This window comes from Spermophilus citellus, assembly GCF_964194105.1.
Source record: "Spermophilus citellus genome assembly, chromosome: 6".
Classification (NCBI taxonomy): Eukaryota; Metazoa; Chordata; class Mammalia; order Rodentia; family Sciuridae; genus Spermophilus; species Spermophilus citellus.
The window spans coordinates 158,341,812-158,363,021 of NC_138187.1; the positions used below are offsets into that span (position 1 = coordinate 158,341,812).

The following is a 21,210-nucleotide window of genomic DNA, read 5'->3' on the forward strand; positions in this document are numbered from 1 at the left end:
TGGTCTGACTCAATCTCTGGTTTTAGTTCCCAGTTTGCTATTTCATAAAGGCTTGGTTAGATTTCCTTCACGTCGCCTCCTGAGCCTGGCGGGCGGGGGCCGTTTGCCAGGCAGGCGGGGCCATTCACCAAGCCGAGCGGGCGGGGGGCTGTTCGCCGTTCAGGAGGGGCCGTTCCCAGAGCCAGGGGTGGGGGGGGGGTGTTAGCAGAGCCGGGAGGGCGGGGGCCGTTTGCTGGGCCGGGCAGGGACCCTTCTCGCTGGGCCAGGCCGCCAGGGGCTGTTTGCAGAGCCGGGCAGGTGGCGGCTGGCGGCCGTTCAGCGGTGGCCGGTGGGACTGGACCTCTGCGCCGCATGGCCAAGATTCACTCGTCTGGGACAAACTGTCACCTCTAATAAACTTACTAATTCCCAGCCAGTCTCCTTTCAGCAGAATTTTGCTAGAAGTTCCTCAGTAGGTAGAATCTAAGTATATTAATTGGTCTTTCTGATCCCGTTAATGTGGAGATACTGAAAGTGCTGCTTCCTCGCCGGCCGCCATGTTGGGTCCCCACATTAGTCACTTCTCACACCTCTGAGCTATACTCTGGAACTACAGCATCCACACATATGGCTAGATACTGAGATAATTCATAAAATGCACTGATGCCTTACCACTTCAATCTACTAAATTGTTCCTAAGACTTTTCTGCAATCTCTTCCTCAAATTTTAGGAATTAGATACTAAGTCCCCTTGTTGGCTTTCTATAATTCAATAAGTTATTCTTGGATTTAAAAGATTCCAGGAGTACTATAGAACCACAACTTAAACCCTATACCAAAAACAAAAACAAAAATAAAATAACAAACTCAATCAGTAAGTATTTATTGTCCTAATTTGTTAATTTGAAATGCAAAAATATCTAGTAATTCAAATTGTAATAATTTGGCTTTTTCAATGACTCAGCTTGAAAACTTCTAAGTTAGCAACATAGGATAAGTAGTTTAAAACTGCCATGGAATCCAATAATCTACACTCCATCTACAACTACCCAACCAGTTCTAGATACAACTAAGTAGACCATCATCCAGCCCTTATATTATGATGTTTCCAGTGCCAAAATCTATGGCTGAGTCTCATTCTTTCTTTCAATTTCTTTTTGAATTAAAATAAAAAATTAAAATAAACCAAAGTATAACTGGAAACATATAATCATTTTAAAGTTTTTGGCTATACTCATGGACCAATGTTATCATGTAGCTGTGCTGGGAAAGTATAGGATTTTTAGTTCAGCTCGATGTCAAATCTTTTTCTATTCTTCTATTGGTTCATATTACTTATATGTTTTCTTTTGACACCAATTGTATATCAATTTTAAAGAGATGTATACTTTCTCTACATTACTTTTTATCATGGTCATGGTCATTATTTTCCAAGATTCCTTTGAAATATGTTCTTAGAAAACGTATTTGGCTGTAAATGGATGGAACTGGAGACTATCATGCTAAGTGAAATAAGACAATCCCCCCAAAAACAAAGGCCAAATGTTCTTTCTGATACGAGGATGCTAAACATACAATTGTGGGGAGTTCATTGGATTAGAACAGAGTTCATTGGATTAGACAAAGGGGAATGAAGGGAAGGAAGTGGGGATGGGTAAAGGAAAGACAGTACATCATGTACAACCACAAGAAGGGGATCCTAATTAGAATAAGTGATACTCCATGTTATGTATAATATGTCAGAATACACTATACTGTCATGGTATATCTAAAAAGAACAAATAAAAAGTACAAAAATAATGCCATGGAAATTTAAAATAATTAAGAGAATAACCTTTTCAAGCAAATCCATGGAATTAATTTATATTCAATTGATGCACATACTAGAAACTATTTTAGAAAAAGTTTCATCTAAGGGTATTTATAAGGCAATCCTGGGTCTCTCTAATTTGAGTTCTTTCAATTTTTCTGTAACTCCATTATTTAATTGAAATAAAACTAAAGTATGTACTGAAAGGTTTTATTTAAAATACCGCTATTACAGATGGATCTCTCTGATTATCTGAGTAAAATTTGTAGACTACACACAAACATATATAAAGCACAGTAGTTAAAAACACCAAAATATTTCCATCATACTTCTTGAGAAAAATCTAAACTATGATGACTTCAACAACATTGAAAATCCACTACAAAAGAAAATTAAGAAAAAAAAGAGCATAGCTATAACATGTTTACTTTTGAAAAGTAGTTAAATAAGAACATAGCATGATTTTGCCAATTATTTATCATTAAGATTACTAATTTTTTAAATACACAGAAAATACTGTTCAACTCAGCCTGTATACCTCTTAATAAAGTCAGCAGATGACCACTGTGTTTTCAAAGGGAAAGGTAATTTTTCATTACCTCCTACAGACAAAAAAGTGTTTAAGAAATACTAGCACACTGACCATGGCTAATAATACATACCATTCAAGTTTCCCATGATCTCAAAGCCTTACTTTTCACTTAGTTAACTTTAAAATATCTTTCCTATGTCAGAAATTTTTTAAAAGATAAAATTTCATGTGGAATTTTTCTTATATGAATTAAGTCAATCCTCATTTTATACTCAAAAAAGAAGGTTCTTCCTCTACAACACCAGCTCTCCACAGACAGGATATTCAAGAACCTGCCCATCACCATTACTGTCACTACACAGATCTGTGTCAGCAGGATCTCTTTCTAACTATATAATCTTGCTGGGACCACTTTAAAAAACCTTATGTGAAATGAGACAGTATTTACTCACAGAGGCTTTAAAAATACATCTAATTCATAGTATCAAGGGAATTATTACATATGTTCAAAAAGCATTTTACACTTTTTCAAATTTCAATTTGCAGTATTTTCCAATAATTGCTTAACCTTCACAGATGATTGAAGAAGCAGGAAACTGTCTGAATTTTCCTCATGTTACAATGAATGTGACCTCAATATTCCATATCCCTATTGCAAAAGTAGGACTTCATATACAATTCCACCCAAAGACATTATTTCAAATTCTAAATATGTATTCTTTAAAAATGTATACCTTTAATTAGGATGAAAGTTATGAAGCCTGTAGAATGACTACAGATTGAGAATGTAGGGTTGCCCAAAGATTGTAACTTGGGTACAAATGAAGCATTAAAATGTATGTGCACACCCACACACCTATCTGTTGTCATGTTACTGACGTATCCGCAGATATCTAAAACTATAGAAGTAAATCAAGATAAAGTCCAATAATAAATTTTAATAATTTGTTTGATTTTAAGTATTAAATCTATCTTAAAACACAGAACAGAGCTGCTAGGTAAAGTTGATGATTTAGAAAAATAGAAGCCATCACAACATATATTTAATAATATTACATTCTAAATATGATTTTCAAAATGTACTTCTTCAGATTTCCAAATAAACATCCCTAAAAATTCAGAAAAATTTCAAGGTCTTGAACATGTCATAAATTTTTTTAAAACTGCCTTTGGTGCAACTGAAGTAGAGAGTGAAATAAAATTAATTTTAGGTATATCAAGTTTTTCTTCAAAACTCAGTTCTTAGCAAAACAAATTTGATGTGTATCTATTTGTACTTTTAAATTACTATATAAATCTAATCAATGACAAGAGAAACATTTCACAAAAACAAAGGTATAAATTATATTAAAGATACTTTCTGACAAGAAACTGTATTTTGAAATTGGATACTTTAACAATTCTAAAAACATAATTTTAAAGTAATTTTTCTTTGCCAAAATAATACAAGGAAAAAAAACAAATCTAATTTAGCTTCTTATATTAAAGCTAGTATTTTCAGAATAATTTCTACCTGCTCCTTACCAAACTACCTTTTAATCCTTTAAAAATCTATCATTTTTAATAATATTAATCTTATCAATTTAGTGTTTTAATTATAAAACTCCTGAAGAAGTAAATGGAATGTGTGTGAAGAAACCATTAGCATAAAATATAAGATCTAGTAATACCTATTTTAAACTTCAAACTCTATTGGGAATGTAAGTAAACACTTTTAAAAAAATATTTATTTTTTAGTTTTAGGTGGATACAATATCTTTATTTTATTTTTATGTGGTGCTGAGGATCAAATCCAGTGCCTCACAGGTGTTAGGCAAGCATTCTACCACTTGAGCTACAACTCCAGCCCCAGTAAACACTTTTAAATTGCATTTACATATAATATGTACATGAGCTCATCTTCATGTCAGGTATAATCATAGACAAGTGCACTGTAGATTACCTCTCGTTAACTATGTTTCACTCACAGATCCATTCTGAATTTTAGAGAGCAGTCTACATAATTTTGTATTTTATTTTTGTGCCTTGCAATTAAATAATTTGCCACCTTGAATTTATACAATATATTTGGTCATTTTTAACTGCCATCGACCTTATTTATACTCAAGTAGAAAACATAAAGTAAAACTAGAGTCAAAATTTTAAAGTTAGATAAATGTGATTTCCCTCAGATTAAGTATCACTATCACTTTTGGAAGTGAAAGAATTTTAGAAAATACTTTCATTCAATGAATTCCACCATAACTACTATGTTTCTTGATATTTATCACCTAAAAATTTCAGAATTTTAGAATCTCAAAAACGTTAATTACTATAATGAAGGTTCTAATATCACATACATCTTTTAAGTATTTATCAAAATAACAGACTCCTGCTGAATTTATTTATATGACCTTCTTTACTTTGGGAGTCACATGAAAAAAGAAAATAAAAGTTATCACTAAAAAGTCATAAACACATATACACAAAATAAATAAATAAATTGAAATTCACGAAACATGATCTTCAGAGATGGACAACCTACAGGAGAATACTGATATTTAGGAAATGCACTTAATGCAGCAACTGGACCCTATATCCCCAGTGCAGGGCCAACCTCGGGTCTTTACAAAGACATGAAAAATGAAAGATGCCATCGTTAGTGCAATATAAAATCCTACAGTGATGAGATTTCAGATTCAGCAAACAGCACTTCAATCCGTTTATGTTAAGACACAAATGCATTAAGAACATCTAATATTGCAAGAAGGTGGTCATCAAGTCTCTCTGAAAAATTTACCTGAAATAAATATTACAGAAATCAGAAAACTGTATAAACTATCTTCACAAAAATGCAGTATGTTAGATAGAGTTGTTTGCAATAATAACATAAGCTATTTTATAAAACATCAAAATATTTTTAAATGTTCAGTATTCCTTTTAATAAAACATTAATTTTCTTGATTATAAAAGAAATGATCGGGCTGGGGTTGTGGCTCAGAGGTAGAGTGCTCGCCTAGCATACGTGAGGCACTGGGTTCGATCCTCAGCACCACATAAAGTAAAAAATAAAGACACTGTGTCCACCTATAATTAAAAATAAATAAATAAATATTTTTTAAAAAAAGAAATGATCACTGTAAAAACAAAATTTTTAAAAAGAACAGTAATAAAAAAAGAAAACCCTAATTACATTACTTTTAGTATTTTAAAAGACAACCGATTTTACTATTTAAAATTATTACGGATCTTTTAAATTTTAGAGCAACACTAATAATGTATAAAACTTTTGTTTATTAAAAATACTGAAAAGGGAATTTGTCAATTTGTTTTCTTTAATATCTATACAACTGAAAAATCTACCTGATTTTCTCTATACAACTGGTTATATAATATGCCTTTTTCTATACATTCTTCTTAATCCTAAAACATAGCTCTGTTTTCGAAAAAGAGCACCCACTAGAACTTACACAGCATTGGCTCACCAGTGTTACTGTGCACCAGGAGAGCCCTACCTGAACAGAAGCAATGCTGTGCTCAGAATGTTACCTTTTTTTGTTTCTAAACAAAACAATCTACTTTACTCAAACTACAGTTACAAAGGAAGTATATCAATGTTTAAACTGAAACTCTTACATTACTCTTAAATGTATCCAGTGGAATTTAAATGCCATATAGATTGGATACCCATCATCATTCATTTAAAAAACTAGCCTCAAGCTCCTAGAATGTTACCTTAGCAGATTCCCTACAACTTGATCTTTCTTATTGCTTATAAAGTTGGATGGTTTTCACAATTAATGATTAGTTAGCTTGGGAAGGGGGGGAGGGCACAGGGGAACCACAGAAAATCCCTTTAAGAAAATAATTTTATTTATTTTTGAACTTATATGATTTGTGGTATCTGTAAAGCAAACTGACTTATTAATCATTGTTTGTTCCAGGTAATTTATATATGAAAATAGTTCAAATTCCATTTTTAAAAATGAGGAAAATTACACAGCAAAAACAAATGGTAAGACATACTTGGGCAATCCTTTTCTATTATTAGCACCCTAATGGAAAAAAGAATGTTCAAGCATATTTAAAAAACAGAGTAAGGAGGTAGGTAAACCACAGAATCATACCAATCTCATCCTAACATCTGCTTGTTATGTATCTAATTTCAAACAAAGTCTCCATCACTAAGTTCTGAGAAATTCGCTTTCAAAAATTGTGAAAGTTTTCTTTATTTAAAAACATCTGAGTTTAACCCCAAATCCGAATTTACACAAATTTGGTAGGAAAAAAAAATGTTATCTAAGAAAACCCTAAATCCTCAATGGATTGATTCTATTTAACTTGGAATTAGAGATCTTTTAAGTTGTGATGTTAATATGTACCCACAAAGATAATAAAAATGCAGTTACCACATTCTGAACAGTTTCTGTGTACAGAGCACCATGCCGAGCACATGGACCACAAAATCTCATTCAGTCCTCAAATTCAGCTGAACAGGGAGAGTAAGCCTCTGGCTTTATCCATGAAAAACTGGGGTTTTGGAACATTTGATCTCCTACCTAAGGCCAAGCGGCCTACAAGGGACAGGATTTCAGCTCAGATTTCATATACCTATAGGTTATAAAGCCTTTTAATGCTGTATAATTTTAGAAACTACACAAACAACAGAAAGCTAAGTTGATAAAATACAGCATTATTTTTGACTGTCATTTATAACCAAACTGGGTAATTACTACAGAATAGAAAAAATGGTTATGCTTCATATTTTTAAAACACATTAATCTAAAATTGTAGTAGTTTCAAAATGAGTATTATCTTATTATGTGAATGTGCATTAAAACATGTCAAGAGGAAGGTGAGTGGCTTGCCCTGAAGTTGTTACATGCATCCCTGTAATACATGAAGAACCTGAACCAGCACTTGCCTGATTCTGTCTTGTTCAGGCTGATAAAGGCTTTCTTTCCTACTCTTCTCCATCAAAGATTTTTTTCAAAAAGAAATTCAGAGAGATTTGAAAAAGCTACTCAAGGAAAACTTAACAAGAGTAATATCAAGGACATTCCAGGCCCAAAGTTTCAGTTTAATCACAGATTAAGCTGGTGAGTTTGGGCTTATCAGATTGCTGTTTTAATAAAAGAAATTTACCAGATCAAAGAAAAAGGTATCAACAAGCAAAGAGTTCAAGCAAAAGACTTAGAGTGAGAAAAAAAAAATAAAACTCAGGGAAATGTTGTAGGTAAAAACTACAGACAGAGTTTGTATAAACTATCTGAAAAGAAGGCAACAGTGCATAGTGAAAGCCTGGCCCCATCTAGCTGAGCATGCAGGAACCTCCGTCACTGACTCACTGATTAATCTTGCAAGGTGAATCCCTTTTCTATAGTTTCCTCATCCGTAGAGTGGTACAGATGAAACTACCATCTCAGAGGGCTACAGTGATAATTAACTATTATAATATATGTAAAACTTAACACTGAGTCTATCACACAATTGTTGTTAATCATTAATAGGAAAAGTCAGAAGAGGAAAATGTAATACACAAAGCTTTAGACTTTCTACGCAGAGCATCTACTGGGTCTTTTCTAACTATACTGACACTCTAAAGGAATCAAAATTTGATTCCCAAATAATATGTATAATATTGACACTTTTAGTTACAGATATCTGAAAAGTTGGCAGCACGAGGTTTCCTTGAACTTTACATCTTCCTTGAACAGGTCTGAATTTACAAGGTGTGCTCCAAGTTATCCAAGATACCACTGGCAAAGACAAAAAATAAATATAAACCCCAGCTATAAAAATGTAAAACAGAATTTTCTTTCCAAACAAGCAGACTTCTGTTCCTATTCAGTGTTTCATTAAACTGAAGCAAAGTCTGATTTTGATATACAGAATACTATTTTATTATTTATTTTAAATCTTTCTTACATGTTTAAAAAATATACAGGGGTTCAGAACGACCTCAATAAAGTGACAGCATTTCTACTGAAGAACCTCTGAAGTCAGACCACCGGTATGCAAACATGGTTGGCTTCTAAGTTGAGGAGTCATAGGCACATTTCATTAAATGCATTTTATAAAACAAAGAAATCATAAATGCTGAGAAGAAAAATACTCAGTAGTTTGATATAAATTTTCAAACATTTTTGATTCAGGAAACTTAAGGTAAAAAAGTAAGATATAGATGTTCTACTGCTCACACCTGTTTTACCACTCATTCCCCAAAAGCCACCTTGCTGCATCTAAACCCCTGACAAATGTACTACTCAATCTCAGGTAGCACACTAAAAAATAAGTTGATCTCTGCTTCTGAAAACAGATCATTACAAAATAAAATCCTGATAGCTCTTTCCTGTGTCTGATAATTAAGTACATTATAGTCTCAGCAGCACTAAGAATGCAGCTTCATCTAATATAAATATCTAAACAACTACACAAAAGTATTTTCTTTTTAAAATAAGTTTTTGTATATACTTTTTCAATGTTGACATCTTAAACAACATTGATCTATGTACTGTGCTAAGAAAACATTAGGCACATATCACATAATTTACATTTTCTTTGTTGTAAAAAAATACAGTATGTGCAAATACATATCACACAAATGACTACTGGGCACAACAGTAAGCTAATGTAGACCTAACACACACACAAAATTAATGCTTTTAAAAAAAGGACATTCCAAATAGCATTAAGAGTGATATATCACTATAGGGTGAGTATCGGCATTTGCATTAGACTTACTTGTGGGTTTTCTTAAGAAAAACAAAGCTTCACCAGCAGGGGAGACAGCACATTAGGCACATGAACTAACTTAAAAAAAAAAAAAAACAAAAAAAAAAAGATAAAACTGTTTCCAAAATCTGATGAAAATATTTAACACAATCTCCCAAACAAGCTACTAGATTGCTTTGTTGGAAGGAATAAATTATTTACCATATGATTGCTTTATACAGTAGATTCTTTCATTAACTAAGATACTTCTGGAGTAAAGTACCACAGAAATCAGATGAAAAAAAATGGAAAGGGGGGGAAAATTATACATACATATATATTTTAAACATATATGGTGCTACTACTAGGAAAAGGGGGCGGGGAGCAAATGTCATTTTACCCAGAAGAAACAAAAAATACCATTTCTTTTGTTTGTGGCAGAAAAATCTGTGCTGCAGAGAAGACTGTGAAAGCATAAACAAATAGGCTTACTGTGCATCCTCCATAAAGAAACCACTATGATTCTAGATTCATGTGTTTAAAAGTATAGTTGGATGCTATACTTGGCCATGTATATAATATGTGTCATTTTTCTGTAAAGGGCAATTTATGCAAATAATAACTTCCACAAACACAAAAAGTGAAAGACATGTAAAGAGACACAATGAGAGACAAACAGTCAGAGAAACAGACGCTGAGGGGCTTGCCCATGTCCTGAAAATTTGAGATCCTTCCTTTATCTACAATGCTAAAGTTTTCCCATTACTGAATATTTATATTCACAGGCTATAATTCTCTCATGAATTACCCACTACACATCCTTTCCTTTAGTTCTTTTCCCCCATGAAAAAGTGGGGAGGGATCTGCAATCTCATTCTTCATTTCACAGTCATCCATTCAAGTAAATATTTCTCTGGTGGCAAATTTCCAGGTGAATCAAGAGTACAATCCGAAACCACTGTCAGATTCCATGTGGTTTACCGTGAGTTCTCTTCAAATGGAGCAGGAATTTGCCTGCTTCCTAGGTATGGGGTCTTGTGCTTCCTGATTCTTCACACATACACAAGATGTGCACATTGTCTCTGAAAGTCTTCGGAGGCCAAGCCGGAAAACACTGTTGGAGAGGCTATATATCACACAATTACAAAAACTATTACTTATAGCAAGCCATGTTGTTAAGAAAGACAGTGTTGGATTGTCCAAGACCCGGGAGCTTTCTAGAAGAAAGTAAATGATATAGGGGAGCCACAGCATGTAAAATACACTGGTTATCCTAAACAAAACCATGGCATAGCGACGGTCAGGGCTGTGTCCTGTCTCTCTAGAAGTATTGACTTCATGGCTGGGAAATCGGGCCCTTCTGTCATTAATCTCTTTGGTGTGCTGCCGGCAAATTTTAAAAATGTGAAAGTAAGTGAAGCAGACAACGAAGGCAGCAGGAGCATAAAGTAAACAAACAATAAAACCAGTAAAATAGGCACTGGTGAGCCAAGAGGTGGAACACCATTCAAAAATGTCACCATGGTAACCAGGTTTCCCCCAGCCAAAAAAGGAAGGCAAGAAAATTAGGCAGGAGTAGATCCAGATCAAAACAATGCAAATTCTCAGGCGACAAGGGGTGACCAGTTGATTGTAGGAAAGAGGCTTGGTTATTGCAAGATAGCGATCCACACTAATGCAAGCAAGACATGCCATCGAAACGCTTTTTAGAACTGAGATGATATATCCAAAAACCTGGCAAGTCAGTGACTCGTGGACACCTGTGGAGTAGTGGAGAAGTGAGAGAGTAGGGACCAAGCAGCTAACTCCAACGAAGAGATCAGCATATGCCATCGTCTGTATGAAATAACTGGTAGTATAATGATGTAACAGAGGAGCACAGTGAAAGACAAAAATGACTGTTAAATTCCCAGCAATGATTAAAAATGTCAACAAGACAATAACCACTGTCTCAAGGATGCAGACATCTACCACACTGTAGTGGCCAAATCCAAGTGGGCAGGAGTGACGCTCGGACACATTCCCATTGCCGCTGCTCACATTCAAGAGCCTCCATTCAGTCCACCTGGATTCATTCATGGCTTGGAATTAAGGAATCTGCAGCCCTGGCTCCAGCAAGCAGGTGACCTTTCCAGCATCTGTTAAACTCTGTCCATGAATCTCACAACAAGCCTCAGTGTGTCAATTAGAGCTGAATGTCCCAGAGAGTGCTCAGGTTTCTTCATCAGTCTTAGTTCACCAGTAATGCACCTCAGCTTTGAGGGGTAGGGAGGAGGGGAAGGTAGAAAGGTAAAAAGAGGTCTCTGATTAGCTTCTTCGAATGCTGCCAAGAAACTTTTTTGCAGACACAAGGCACTTCTGGAAAAAATGGATTTATTACCTTGTACTATGAAAAACTAATTCTAGAAAAAGGAAAAACGAAGAAGAAGAAAAAAAAACATGAATTGCCAAGGGAAGAAAATCTTCTGTGGGCTGTTTTTTCTCATAAGAGAAATAGTTTCTTAGGGATCAACTAGAAAGAAAGAAAAAGGAAGAGTCTTATATTGTCTCATGCTTCCTGCTTCATCTGTGAAGAAAAGTGCATTCATATTTTAGATTTAAATAATTAAAATCCCACATTTGGTTGGAAAGCTAAGAAAAAGTTCACTGTGACAAAGAATGTCCTAGGGCTCAGATCAGGTTTGATGCTGATGGTTCAAACTTTATGATACATTTCTCTAATTGTTTTTAAAGGTAAGAAAAATAACTGTAGCAAAATTAATTTCAAGAAGTACCATCTCTATATGGGCACAAAGAGCAGAATGGAGGTAACAGACTCAAGATTGCCCTATAACTCTCATGAGAAAAGAGGTATATTTCCAGTAGGGAGAATGACATATGCCTGTGAGCAATATAATAAACTTCTGAAGCTTTAATTCTGCATGCATTTTTAAAGCATTCAGATGAAAAGAGTCTTAGCCCAATTCAGTTACTGGTGCTAATAACAGCAATGTAATTTATATCTCTTCCCTTCCATAAATAAGGTTTAAGTATATTCTGCCTACAATCTACAGAGTTGGGTCTGAAACAGGTAAATTGTAATTCTTAATGCTGTTATTTAGCCATAAATTTCAGCATCTTTAACAAAAGATAACTTTCATTTTTTTAATATGCCACCTTCCTTGTACTGGTGCATGGTAATAAAATATATAGCTCAAAGTTTTTCTCATCTTTGCAACCATTCCTATATCTCACACATATATGAAATTTAGAAAATAATAGAAACTTTCCTATGCACTGAGAGTATTTGATTAGAAATACTGTCATTGTTTATTACTTAAGTATTTCTAGTAGGCTTCACATTTTGCTATACCTTTTCTATTTCCATTAGATTATTAACAAATGAAATCATTACTTAAATCTTCTGAAAGTGGAAAATTACCTTGTGTATTATATTTGCAGTTATGTAGCAGCCATATGCTAAGAAAATGCCTCTTCTATTTCTGTATTATATTTTGAGCAAGTGCTCAATTAATACTGGAGCCATTAGGTGGGCTGTGAGATAGTCTTGCTTTAAAATACCTCAAAGCATGAAGATGAGTTTAAATCCTCGAGTTTGAAATACTGAAAGGCAGGCAGGACAGAATTCATCCAAAAGGCTTCCAAGGTCATTCTGGCATCAGGCTAACATTTGCCAAAGTCTTTTTCTAAAGTATAGGCATTTCAGAGAGTCTCCTATCAGTCTTTGTTGTCATAGCTTTTGAAGAAATAGCATGCACTAGAAATGAAAACATTTCCTTCAGGAAGAATACAGCAGCTTAACAAAAAGCATTCTTCTGAAAGTTATTTTCTCATGCACCGCCACATCATTCAGGGAAGTCCTTCTTCCTTTGTAAAAGCCACAGGATATTCCTTCTTGTACATTCTTAGTTTTACTTATCACAAAATAGTTCTCTCATCACAGGAATAAGGTAACGCTTCTCACCTACACTCACTCTTGCAGCTGCTAGGCTGGGCTGCTTGATTCAGAAGTCCGATTCACTGTGATGCAGTTACCAGGGTGCTGTAGGCAGATCTTCACAATCTCTCAGTATCACTGCCTCCACCTGAGCCCGAGCCCTGCTCCTCCTCCTCATCCTGAGCTGATGCAGAACTCACCATCAGAAAGGTGACTCGATCCTCCTGCCCCAATCAACAGCACAGCCAATGGCTACTGCAGCTGAAACTGTCACTAGGTAACAGTTGCCAGGCACATGCCGGCTTATAGACTTACTCGGCAAGCTCCGATCAAGATTGACAAGACGACGACAATGGAACTGACCGATCCTTAGAAATGTGTTAATGGCACTTATGAACTTCTAGAGCTATTCTCTTTATGCATCTGTAAGAATTATTCCCTATGAACAGGAGAGAAGAAAAACTGGCACACACCTTTAAACCCTATAGAAAAACTACCACAAGGTACTGTGACACCAAAAAGTCAGCAGTAATCTAATGCTCTTTGGCAGAAAAAACTTATTAATTATTAAAAATCAGTGAAGTCTTTGTAAACTCAAGTGATAGGACTACTAAATTTTTGCCTATATATAGTTGTATATCCATTAGTAGAAGAAGTTTAAAACCATTTACTAATTTCTCCAATCCCCGCCACCGCCACACAAAATTGATGAGTTTGAGGTGCAAAGCAAGCCCTGGTGGGGCTGGGGTTGTCGCTCAGCAGTTGAGCGCTCGCCTCGCACTTGCAAGACCCTGGGTTCAATCCTCAGCACCACATAAAAATACATAAGTAAAATAAAGGTATTGTGTCCTACTACAACTAAAAAATAAATATTAAAAAAAGCAAGCCCTGGAACTAACAACTCTATATTAAAATCGATTTGGAGAAATACTTCGGGTCAAATATGATCTCAGAATATAACCATTAGAAGAAATAGAAAGACTGTTTATCCCACAATTATCCTAACATGCAAAAAAAGGTGAGGGGGTTAAACAAATTTGTCACACAGTGGTTAAGCAGCACCCAAGTTAGAAGAAGGCAAATTAAATACCTGCTCAAGTATTTGACAGACATTAAAAACATTTTCATTTATTTTGACTTACCACAGACAACCATTCATCTGTTTTAGATGTATTTCTCATGAGGTCAGCACCTTTCTTAAAAATGGCTTAGAACATTAAAAAGAATTTAAAAATTATGTCAGGTTTAAAATAAATCAGGAAACTGAGGATGAAAAGGGAAGACACCTAATACTTGCAAAAGCATGTTTTGTGAGCCATGCACGGTGCTGTGCGTGTTCAGAGTTTACCCGTAAGAATCTTAAACCCCTCTACAGTAGGAAACCAGTCACTAACCCTCGAATGAAGAAAGTGGGCGCTGGAGAAGGTTAGCATCACTAGCCCAGGGGACAGTCGGGCAACAGACAAAACAGATGAAACCGCCATTCTTAGCTATACAGACCTACCTACCCTACCCTCCCCTGTCTACTGGTGACTACCAGTCAGGAAGTGTCCAGAATTTCCTCAGACTCTAAAAAAAATATTTCTAAGGTACAACTGCTTGTAGGAAGACTGCCACTGTTAAAACCTTTATGGATTTAGGTGAACTATAGAATGTAAGTGCATTTCTCATTACCAGAAATATTTAAAGACAAGTTAGAACAGCAATCTTTGAATAAATATTATATTTAGGTTTGAAAGTAAATATTTAAATTTAACACAAAAAAGCTAGAAAGTCTTATTTTACAGTGAAGCATTTTGACTTTAAGAGATAGCCAACTGCATTAAAATCAAACAAAATCAGATCTAAAATTCCCTAGTACAACAATAAATATGCAAAATGAAGTTACATTTGATAAATAAATATTCATGAATGTAGTTAGGTTCCACATTCCATATAAAGAAAAGTCAAAATATGAATCTTTACAACAAAACACTTAGAAATCAAATGTTAATTACTATAGTTACCAAAATTTAGACAAATTATTAAAAGTATAGACTTACACATTTTAAAAACTGTTTTAAAGTGTAATATTTCTAAAATTAGAGAAATGGCAAAAAACTAAATAAGATTTAAATGTAAATTTAAATAAGGGAAATTCAAATATTAGATTGCTTTAGTTTGACACTTATTTTTTAAAAATCACTGGCAAGTATGTGAATATAAAAACACCGGAAATAATCCATAATTGTACATGCTTCCGAAGATACCTGATAATGTTAGGCAAAGTCTAAGAAGCAGTGACTTTGACATTGCACACATTCTTTTATCCTTCCACTTCCTAAAAACTGGATAAGTAAATACAAGAGTTTCAGTAGGACTCACACAGTAATTTCCTGTTTTTAGCAACTGACTCTATTGGCCCCTTCCTCTTCTTTTCTATCTTCAGATCTGGTTATAATAGGAACTAATCATGACAAAAAGCATTAATATCATATGTTCACGTAGCTCAGTACATACAGCATCCTTTGTTTTCAACATTAGGCACCATTCTCTTCATTTGAGGGGTCATTAAATGTTTTACTAGCACCATTCTTGTTATAATCACCATCAACTTCCTCCCTCTCCTTTCAACTAATGAACGCTAATCAGGAAATATCTGAGAGGACTCATTATTTAGGATTACTTCACAATTACATCTAACAGCTAAAACTGTGTAACTGTAGATGACACAGCACAAGCATCTGATTTTTTAAATTTAAGCCTTAGATATGTTTAATATATTATTTAACATATATTATTATTTCATATTAAACATCCAGTCAATTCAAGCAACTACTCAATAGAACCCAGAGAGCAAAGCAAGAGAGGGATATTAGCTATTAATGACAAATAGGATAAGCAGTGGGCAGTGACTACCAAAGGGAGCTATATAAGCAATGCAGTATCCTAGAAGGTGAACAGATAGTGACTAAAGTAAACACTGTTGTCTTCTGATGAATTCTAGAAGACACAAAAGGTATGTGCACGGAGACTGCATTTCTCCAACCTTCCCTCTTGTTAATTTTTCTCCATCTCCACTGTCACTCCCCTCTGCAAGCTTGCCTCATCTTGTGCTTGGGCAACTGCAGTGACTTCCAGTCTGGTCTTTCTGCACTGTTTATGGCTTTTCTTCAATTCATTATCCACTAAACAGACACGATATTCTTTCCAAAATGCAAAACCAATGATGTCACTTCCCTGTGTTAAAATGTTTCAGGGTTTTTATGCTGTTCTTAGACAAAGTGTTAACGGGTCCTATACAAACTGGGCTCCACATTAACTATCTAGTCTCATTTCTCATTTGCAAACCACATTTCCCTCACTCCTAATCCTACATAGCTTGGCTATACCCCCACTGCTTCAGGATATTTCTATCTTGCTATAGTATCTCATTTCTTTCATTTGATTTAGATACAATCTTTTGATCTCTAATTTCTCCGGGAAACCTTCCTTTGGTTCACAGAGGGTATCAGACTATATTTCACATTTATCATAGTTTATAATTATTTATTTTATTCAGTTTTGTTTTCTTGGCTAGACTTCAAGCCTCATGAGGGGAGAAAACATCTATTTTGTTTACCATTAGATCTTAAGTCCCCACACTACAGTACTAGGCACAGAAAGGGAGCAAAACAAACAAATGTTTAACTTAACTTTAATATATAGAGCATAATATAAAAATGCTTTGTAAAATACATGAGAGGACTGAAAGAGTTGTAACTAGTTTTTGTGAAGGTCAGAATAAACAAAGTTCCTTGTAATCTGTTGTATGACATACAAGCTTCACAACAAAAAGCTAAAAAATACATGATTCATTACAAAGGAGAAAATCAACCTCCTAATATATTCAAATTAAGAGCAATATTAGTCATCTATACCTCTATCAAAATCCAATTCTACATGACCCTTTGACTAGTACTTTGAAAAACAATAATGGTTACTTATTTTAAGAATGCCAAAATGCTGGAAAATGCATTTTTAAACACATTATCAAATATAGTTGGGAGTAACATAGTCTAAGTACTAGAAGATAAATAAACCCTCTGAAGTGATATACATCACAAATCATATTTATGTAGTAACTTCTCAAGGGCAAAACCAAGTTTATATTATTAACTTCATTTCATTATGACTAAAGTAATTGGTAATTAAAAATATTTTTTAAAATTTTAAGTTAATGGTAGTACAGAAAGAAAATGCCTTAACTTGATAAAGATACTTTAAGGGAAAACCTATATCTAGTATGATATGAAAGATTAAATGCTTTTCCCCAAAGAATGGGAAGAAGGCACAGATGTATGCTCTCACCCCTTCTATGCACCTTGTACTATGGGTCCCAGCCAGTCAAGAAAAAGAAACACAAGCCAATAAAGAAAAGGCAAACATGCCTGTCTATACATGAAATACTGGGGCTGGGAAGCAGCTTAATGGTAGGGTGCCCGCATGCTAGACCAGTGTCAAAATAAAATATTTTTAAGAAAGGGATAGGGGGCTAGGGATATAGCTCAGTTGGAAGAGTGCTTCCCTCGAATGCACAAAACCCTGGGATCAATCCCCAGCACCACACAAAAGTGGGGAGGCACGGCTGGGGATATGACTCAGTGGCTTAGTGTCCATGCGTTCAATCCCCAGTACGAAAAAGAAAAAATTAAACTAAGGAGTGAACAAGTAAATTTTGTTAGAATACATGGTCAATATATTAAAATCTTTCATTTCTATATACTAAACAAATAACAGGAAGTGATACTATAAAACAAAAAAAGCCATTTATAATAGCCTCAAGAGATAGAAAATAGAAATAAACAATAAAAAGTAGGTAAGACCTCTACTCTAAAAGCTATAAAATGTCACTAAGACAAAGTAAAAAGTCCTAAACAAATGGAGAGGTATCCCATCTTGATGAAATGGAAGACTCAATATTGTTAAGAATGTCAGTTTTCCCCCAAATTTAAGTATATATTTCTTGCTATTTCAATTAAAATCCAAACAGGGTTTTTTTTTTTTCTCAAAATAAGAAGCAGTTGGTTCTCAAATCTATATGTACACAAAAAGAATCTAGAATGGCTAAAACAATCTTGAGAAAGAAAAAACAAAGTGGGAAGACTGGCACAACCTTTAAGACTCACTATAAAGCCATAGTAGTCAAGACTGGCATAAAACATCAGTGAAAAGAACACTGAAAAGAATAACCAGTCCAAAAATAAACCCTCAATTATATGGTCAACTGAATTTCAATAAAAACCCTAAAACAAGTCAAGGGGAAAGGAAAATCTTTTCAGTAAATGGCACTTAGAAAAATCCAGAAATGGTACTTAGAAAAATGGTATCCACAGATGCAGTTTTTTTGGTCTCATTTGAAATACTAATTCCTCTGGGGAAAAATGAACTTAGATCACACACAAACTTGTACCATACACAAAAATTTAGTTGTAATGGAACACAGATAAATATAAAATGGAAACTAAAAATCGATACCATCTAAAAGAAAATATTATTAAAAAACAACATTTTTATAACACAAGAGTAGAATTTTTAAGATAATGAAAACAATAACTAAAATAAAATTTAATGGCTAAGTCATAATAAAAAATGTTTATAAAAAACATCATTAAGAAAACCAGTCGGGAAGGTTGGAATTGTGGCTCAGCAGTAAAGCCCTCGCCTACCATAGGAGAGGCCCTGGCTTTGATCCTCAGCACCACATAAAAATAAAATAAAGGTTTGTGCACAACTACAACTAAAACAAAATATTTTTAAAAAAAAAAAAACCAGTTGGCCAGTCAAAGTACTAGGAAAAGGAATTAGTCAAACAAAGGACGTGAATTCCAACTAGACAACTAACTCCTACAATTTATTAATTAAAAAAAAAAAAGTCAGGCTGGGGTTGTGGCTCAGTGGTAGAGAGCTCACTTAGCATGTATGAGATACTAGGTACAATCCTCAGCACCAAACAAAAATAAATAAAGTTCATCAACAACTAACACTCTGTGTGTGTGTCTCTCTCTTTCTCTCTCTCTCTCTCTCTCTCTCTCTCTCTCTCTCTCTCTCTCTATATATATATATATATATATATATATATATATAAAACTATATAGTTTGTATATATATACAATATACATGAATATATATATACTACTATATATACTATACACACACACACACACACACACACACACACACACATATATATATATTTTTTTTTTTTAAAGGTGATCTGGAAAAACAAAGGTGAGAGCAGAACATTGGTTACCAGGGGCTGGGAAGAGCAATGGGTAGGGATGGGGCAAAGCTGGTCAGTGGATACTACCTACAGTTAAGACAGGAGAAATAAGCTGTGTGTTCTATTGCACAGAAAGTTTACTATAATAATGATAATGCACCATATATTTTTTAATGGAAAAAAAGCATTTTGAATGCCTCACCACTAAGAGATGATAAATATTTCAAGAGATAGATATCCTTAAACTGAATCGGAACATTACATAATGTATACTTATATCAAAATATCTTATAGTACCCCATGAAGAGCACAAGTTTTGTATGTCAAGGAAGGAAGGAAGGTGGTAGAAAATGAAAAAGTGCTCAGCATTCATAGCCACAGCCATCTTAAAGGCAAAGTCAAACACAAAGAGATACCAATATATTCCCATGGGAATGGCTAAAATTCAAAGACTGACGGTACAAAATGTTGGTAAGGTATAGAACAATGGCAACCTTCTCACTGCTATAAAATGGCCCAACTCTGAATGGCAACTCTGACAAACAGTTTTGGAATTTCTTACAATATTAAACAAATCTATCCTAAGTCCTTCCACTGCCATCAAAAAAAAAACCATATGTCTAAAAAAGACTTGCATAAAAAGATTCATATCAATATTTTGAAAATAAAAGAGTCACAAATGGGAAAAACATATATATCCACCAACAGAGGAATGGATAAACAAATTGTGATATGCCCATGTAAAGAAATACTACTCAGCAACAAAAAGAAATGAAACTGATGATATGAACAACATGGATAAAACTAACAACAGGAAACCCTACCTCTACACTTCAGAGAGTATACGCTGCTTGATTTTAAATGAAGTTCTGAAACAGCAAAAAAATAATAATTTCTTGCTCAAAGAAAGTAGGTAGTATGTGTACATGTGTAAGTGCAGTGTTTGTATGTGTACACATGAGCACACACCAAGGAATAGACTAGCAAGAGGTATAAAGGAACTTTTAGGAATAAGGGAAACATTCTGTGTCATGATAGGTGTATATGTATCAGGTTAAATCAAAATGGAACATTTAAAATCTGTGTCAATTCTACCAAGGAAAATTATAAACCTATGATTATACTTTTATGTATTAAGCACTCCATTTCTCTGTAACCCCAACAAATGAAAGCTCTAAATTACATGAGTGAATTTTAGGAAAATTCACATTTCCAGGAAATCATATAAACTGATGTTTAAAAAAAAAAATACCATAACAACTAACATAATGTCTCACAAGAGTGAGAGCTACCCTGGTCATCATAGCACATGCCTGTAATCTCAGTGGCTTGGGAGGCTGGGGCAGAAGGATCAAAAGTTCACAGCCAGCCTCAGCAAGGGCAAGGTGCTAAGCAATTCAGTGAGGCCCAGTCTCTAATTAAAATACAAAATAAGGCTGGGGATGTGGCTCAGTGGTTCAGTACTCATGAGTTCATTTCCTGGTAACCACCCCCCAACCCCTACCAAAAGAAAGTGAAAGCTAATATAATGCCTTAAAAGAAGGTGTGCTATCTCTTGGTGGACAGAATACATACATCTAGCCTTTGCATACCTTTACAATCATTATACCTAACTCATGGCTCACTGCTTGTACTCACAAACACAAGAGTCCAGATACAAATGAGACCTAAAATGAGGAAAGCTTTATTAAGGGCCAGGTATAACACTCTCTGAGACTGCCCCAGCCAGTGGAGATCTAAGACAACTGCAAAATAAGCAAAACCTTTAAGAGAATACATTACACTGGGTCAATTACAAAGGAAAAAGAAAATACTTATTTACACATACATTCCAATCTTTCTTAGTGCAGGAACCTTCAAACATAAAATATTCATATGAAATTAATTGGTCAAAATAGTATGCAGAACACTAAAATAAAACCATACACAGTATGATCTTTCTTTCTATATTTCCCACTAGACATACCATCATATTTAATAAGCATTTGTTAAGTTTGAAGATAAGAGAGACCGTAATT

At 34.4% G+C, this 21,210-nt stretch overlaps 2 protein-coding genes across 7 annotated transcripts in view; both read right to left on the bottom strand.

Moving 5' to 3' along the window:
* The window catches only part of RABGAP1L (RAB GTPase activating protein 1 like), a 647,569-nt gene that overhangs the window by 398,473 nt on the left and 227,886 nt on the right, over window positions 1-21,210 (bottom strand). The window lies entirely within an intron of this gene.
* GPR52 (G protein-coupled receptor 52) lies at window positions 10,008-11,093 on the bottom strand (the record flags this gene model as incomplete). Its single annotated transcript, XM_081299524.1, has 1 exon — window positions 10,008-11,093. The coding sequence occupies one exon, from the start codon at window positions 11,091-11,093 to the stop codon at window positions 10,008-10,010; it is 1,086 nt and encodes a 361-aa protein (XP_081155650.1).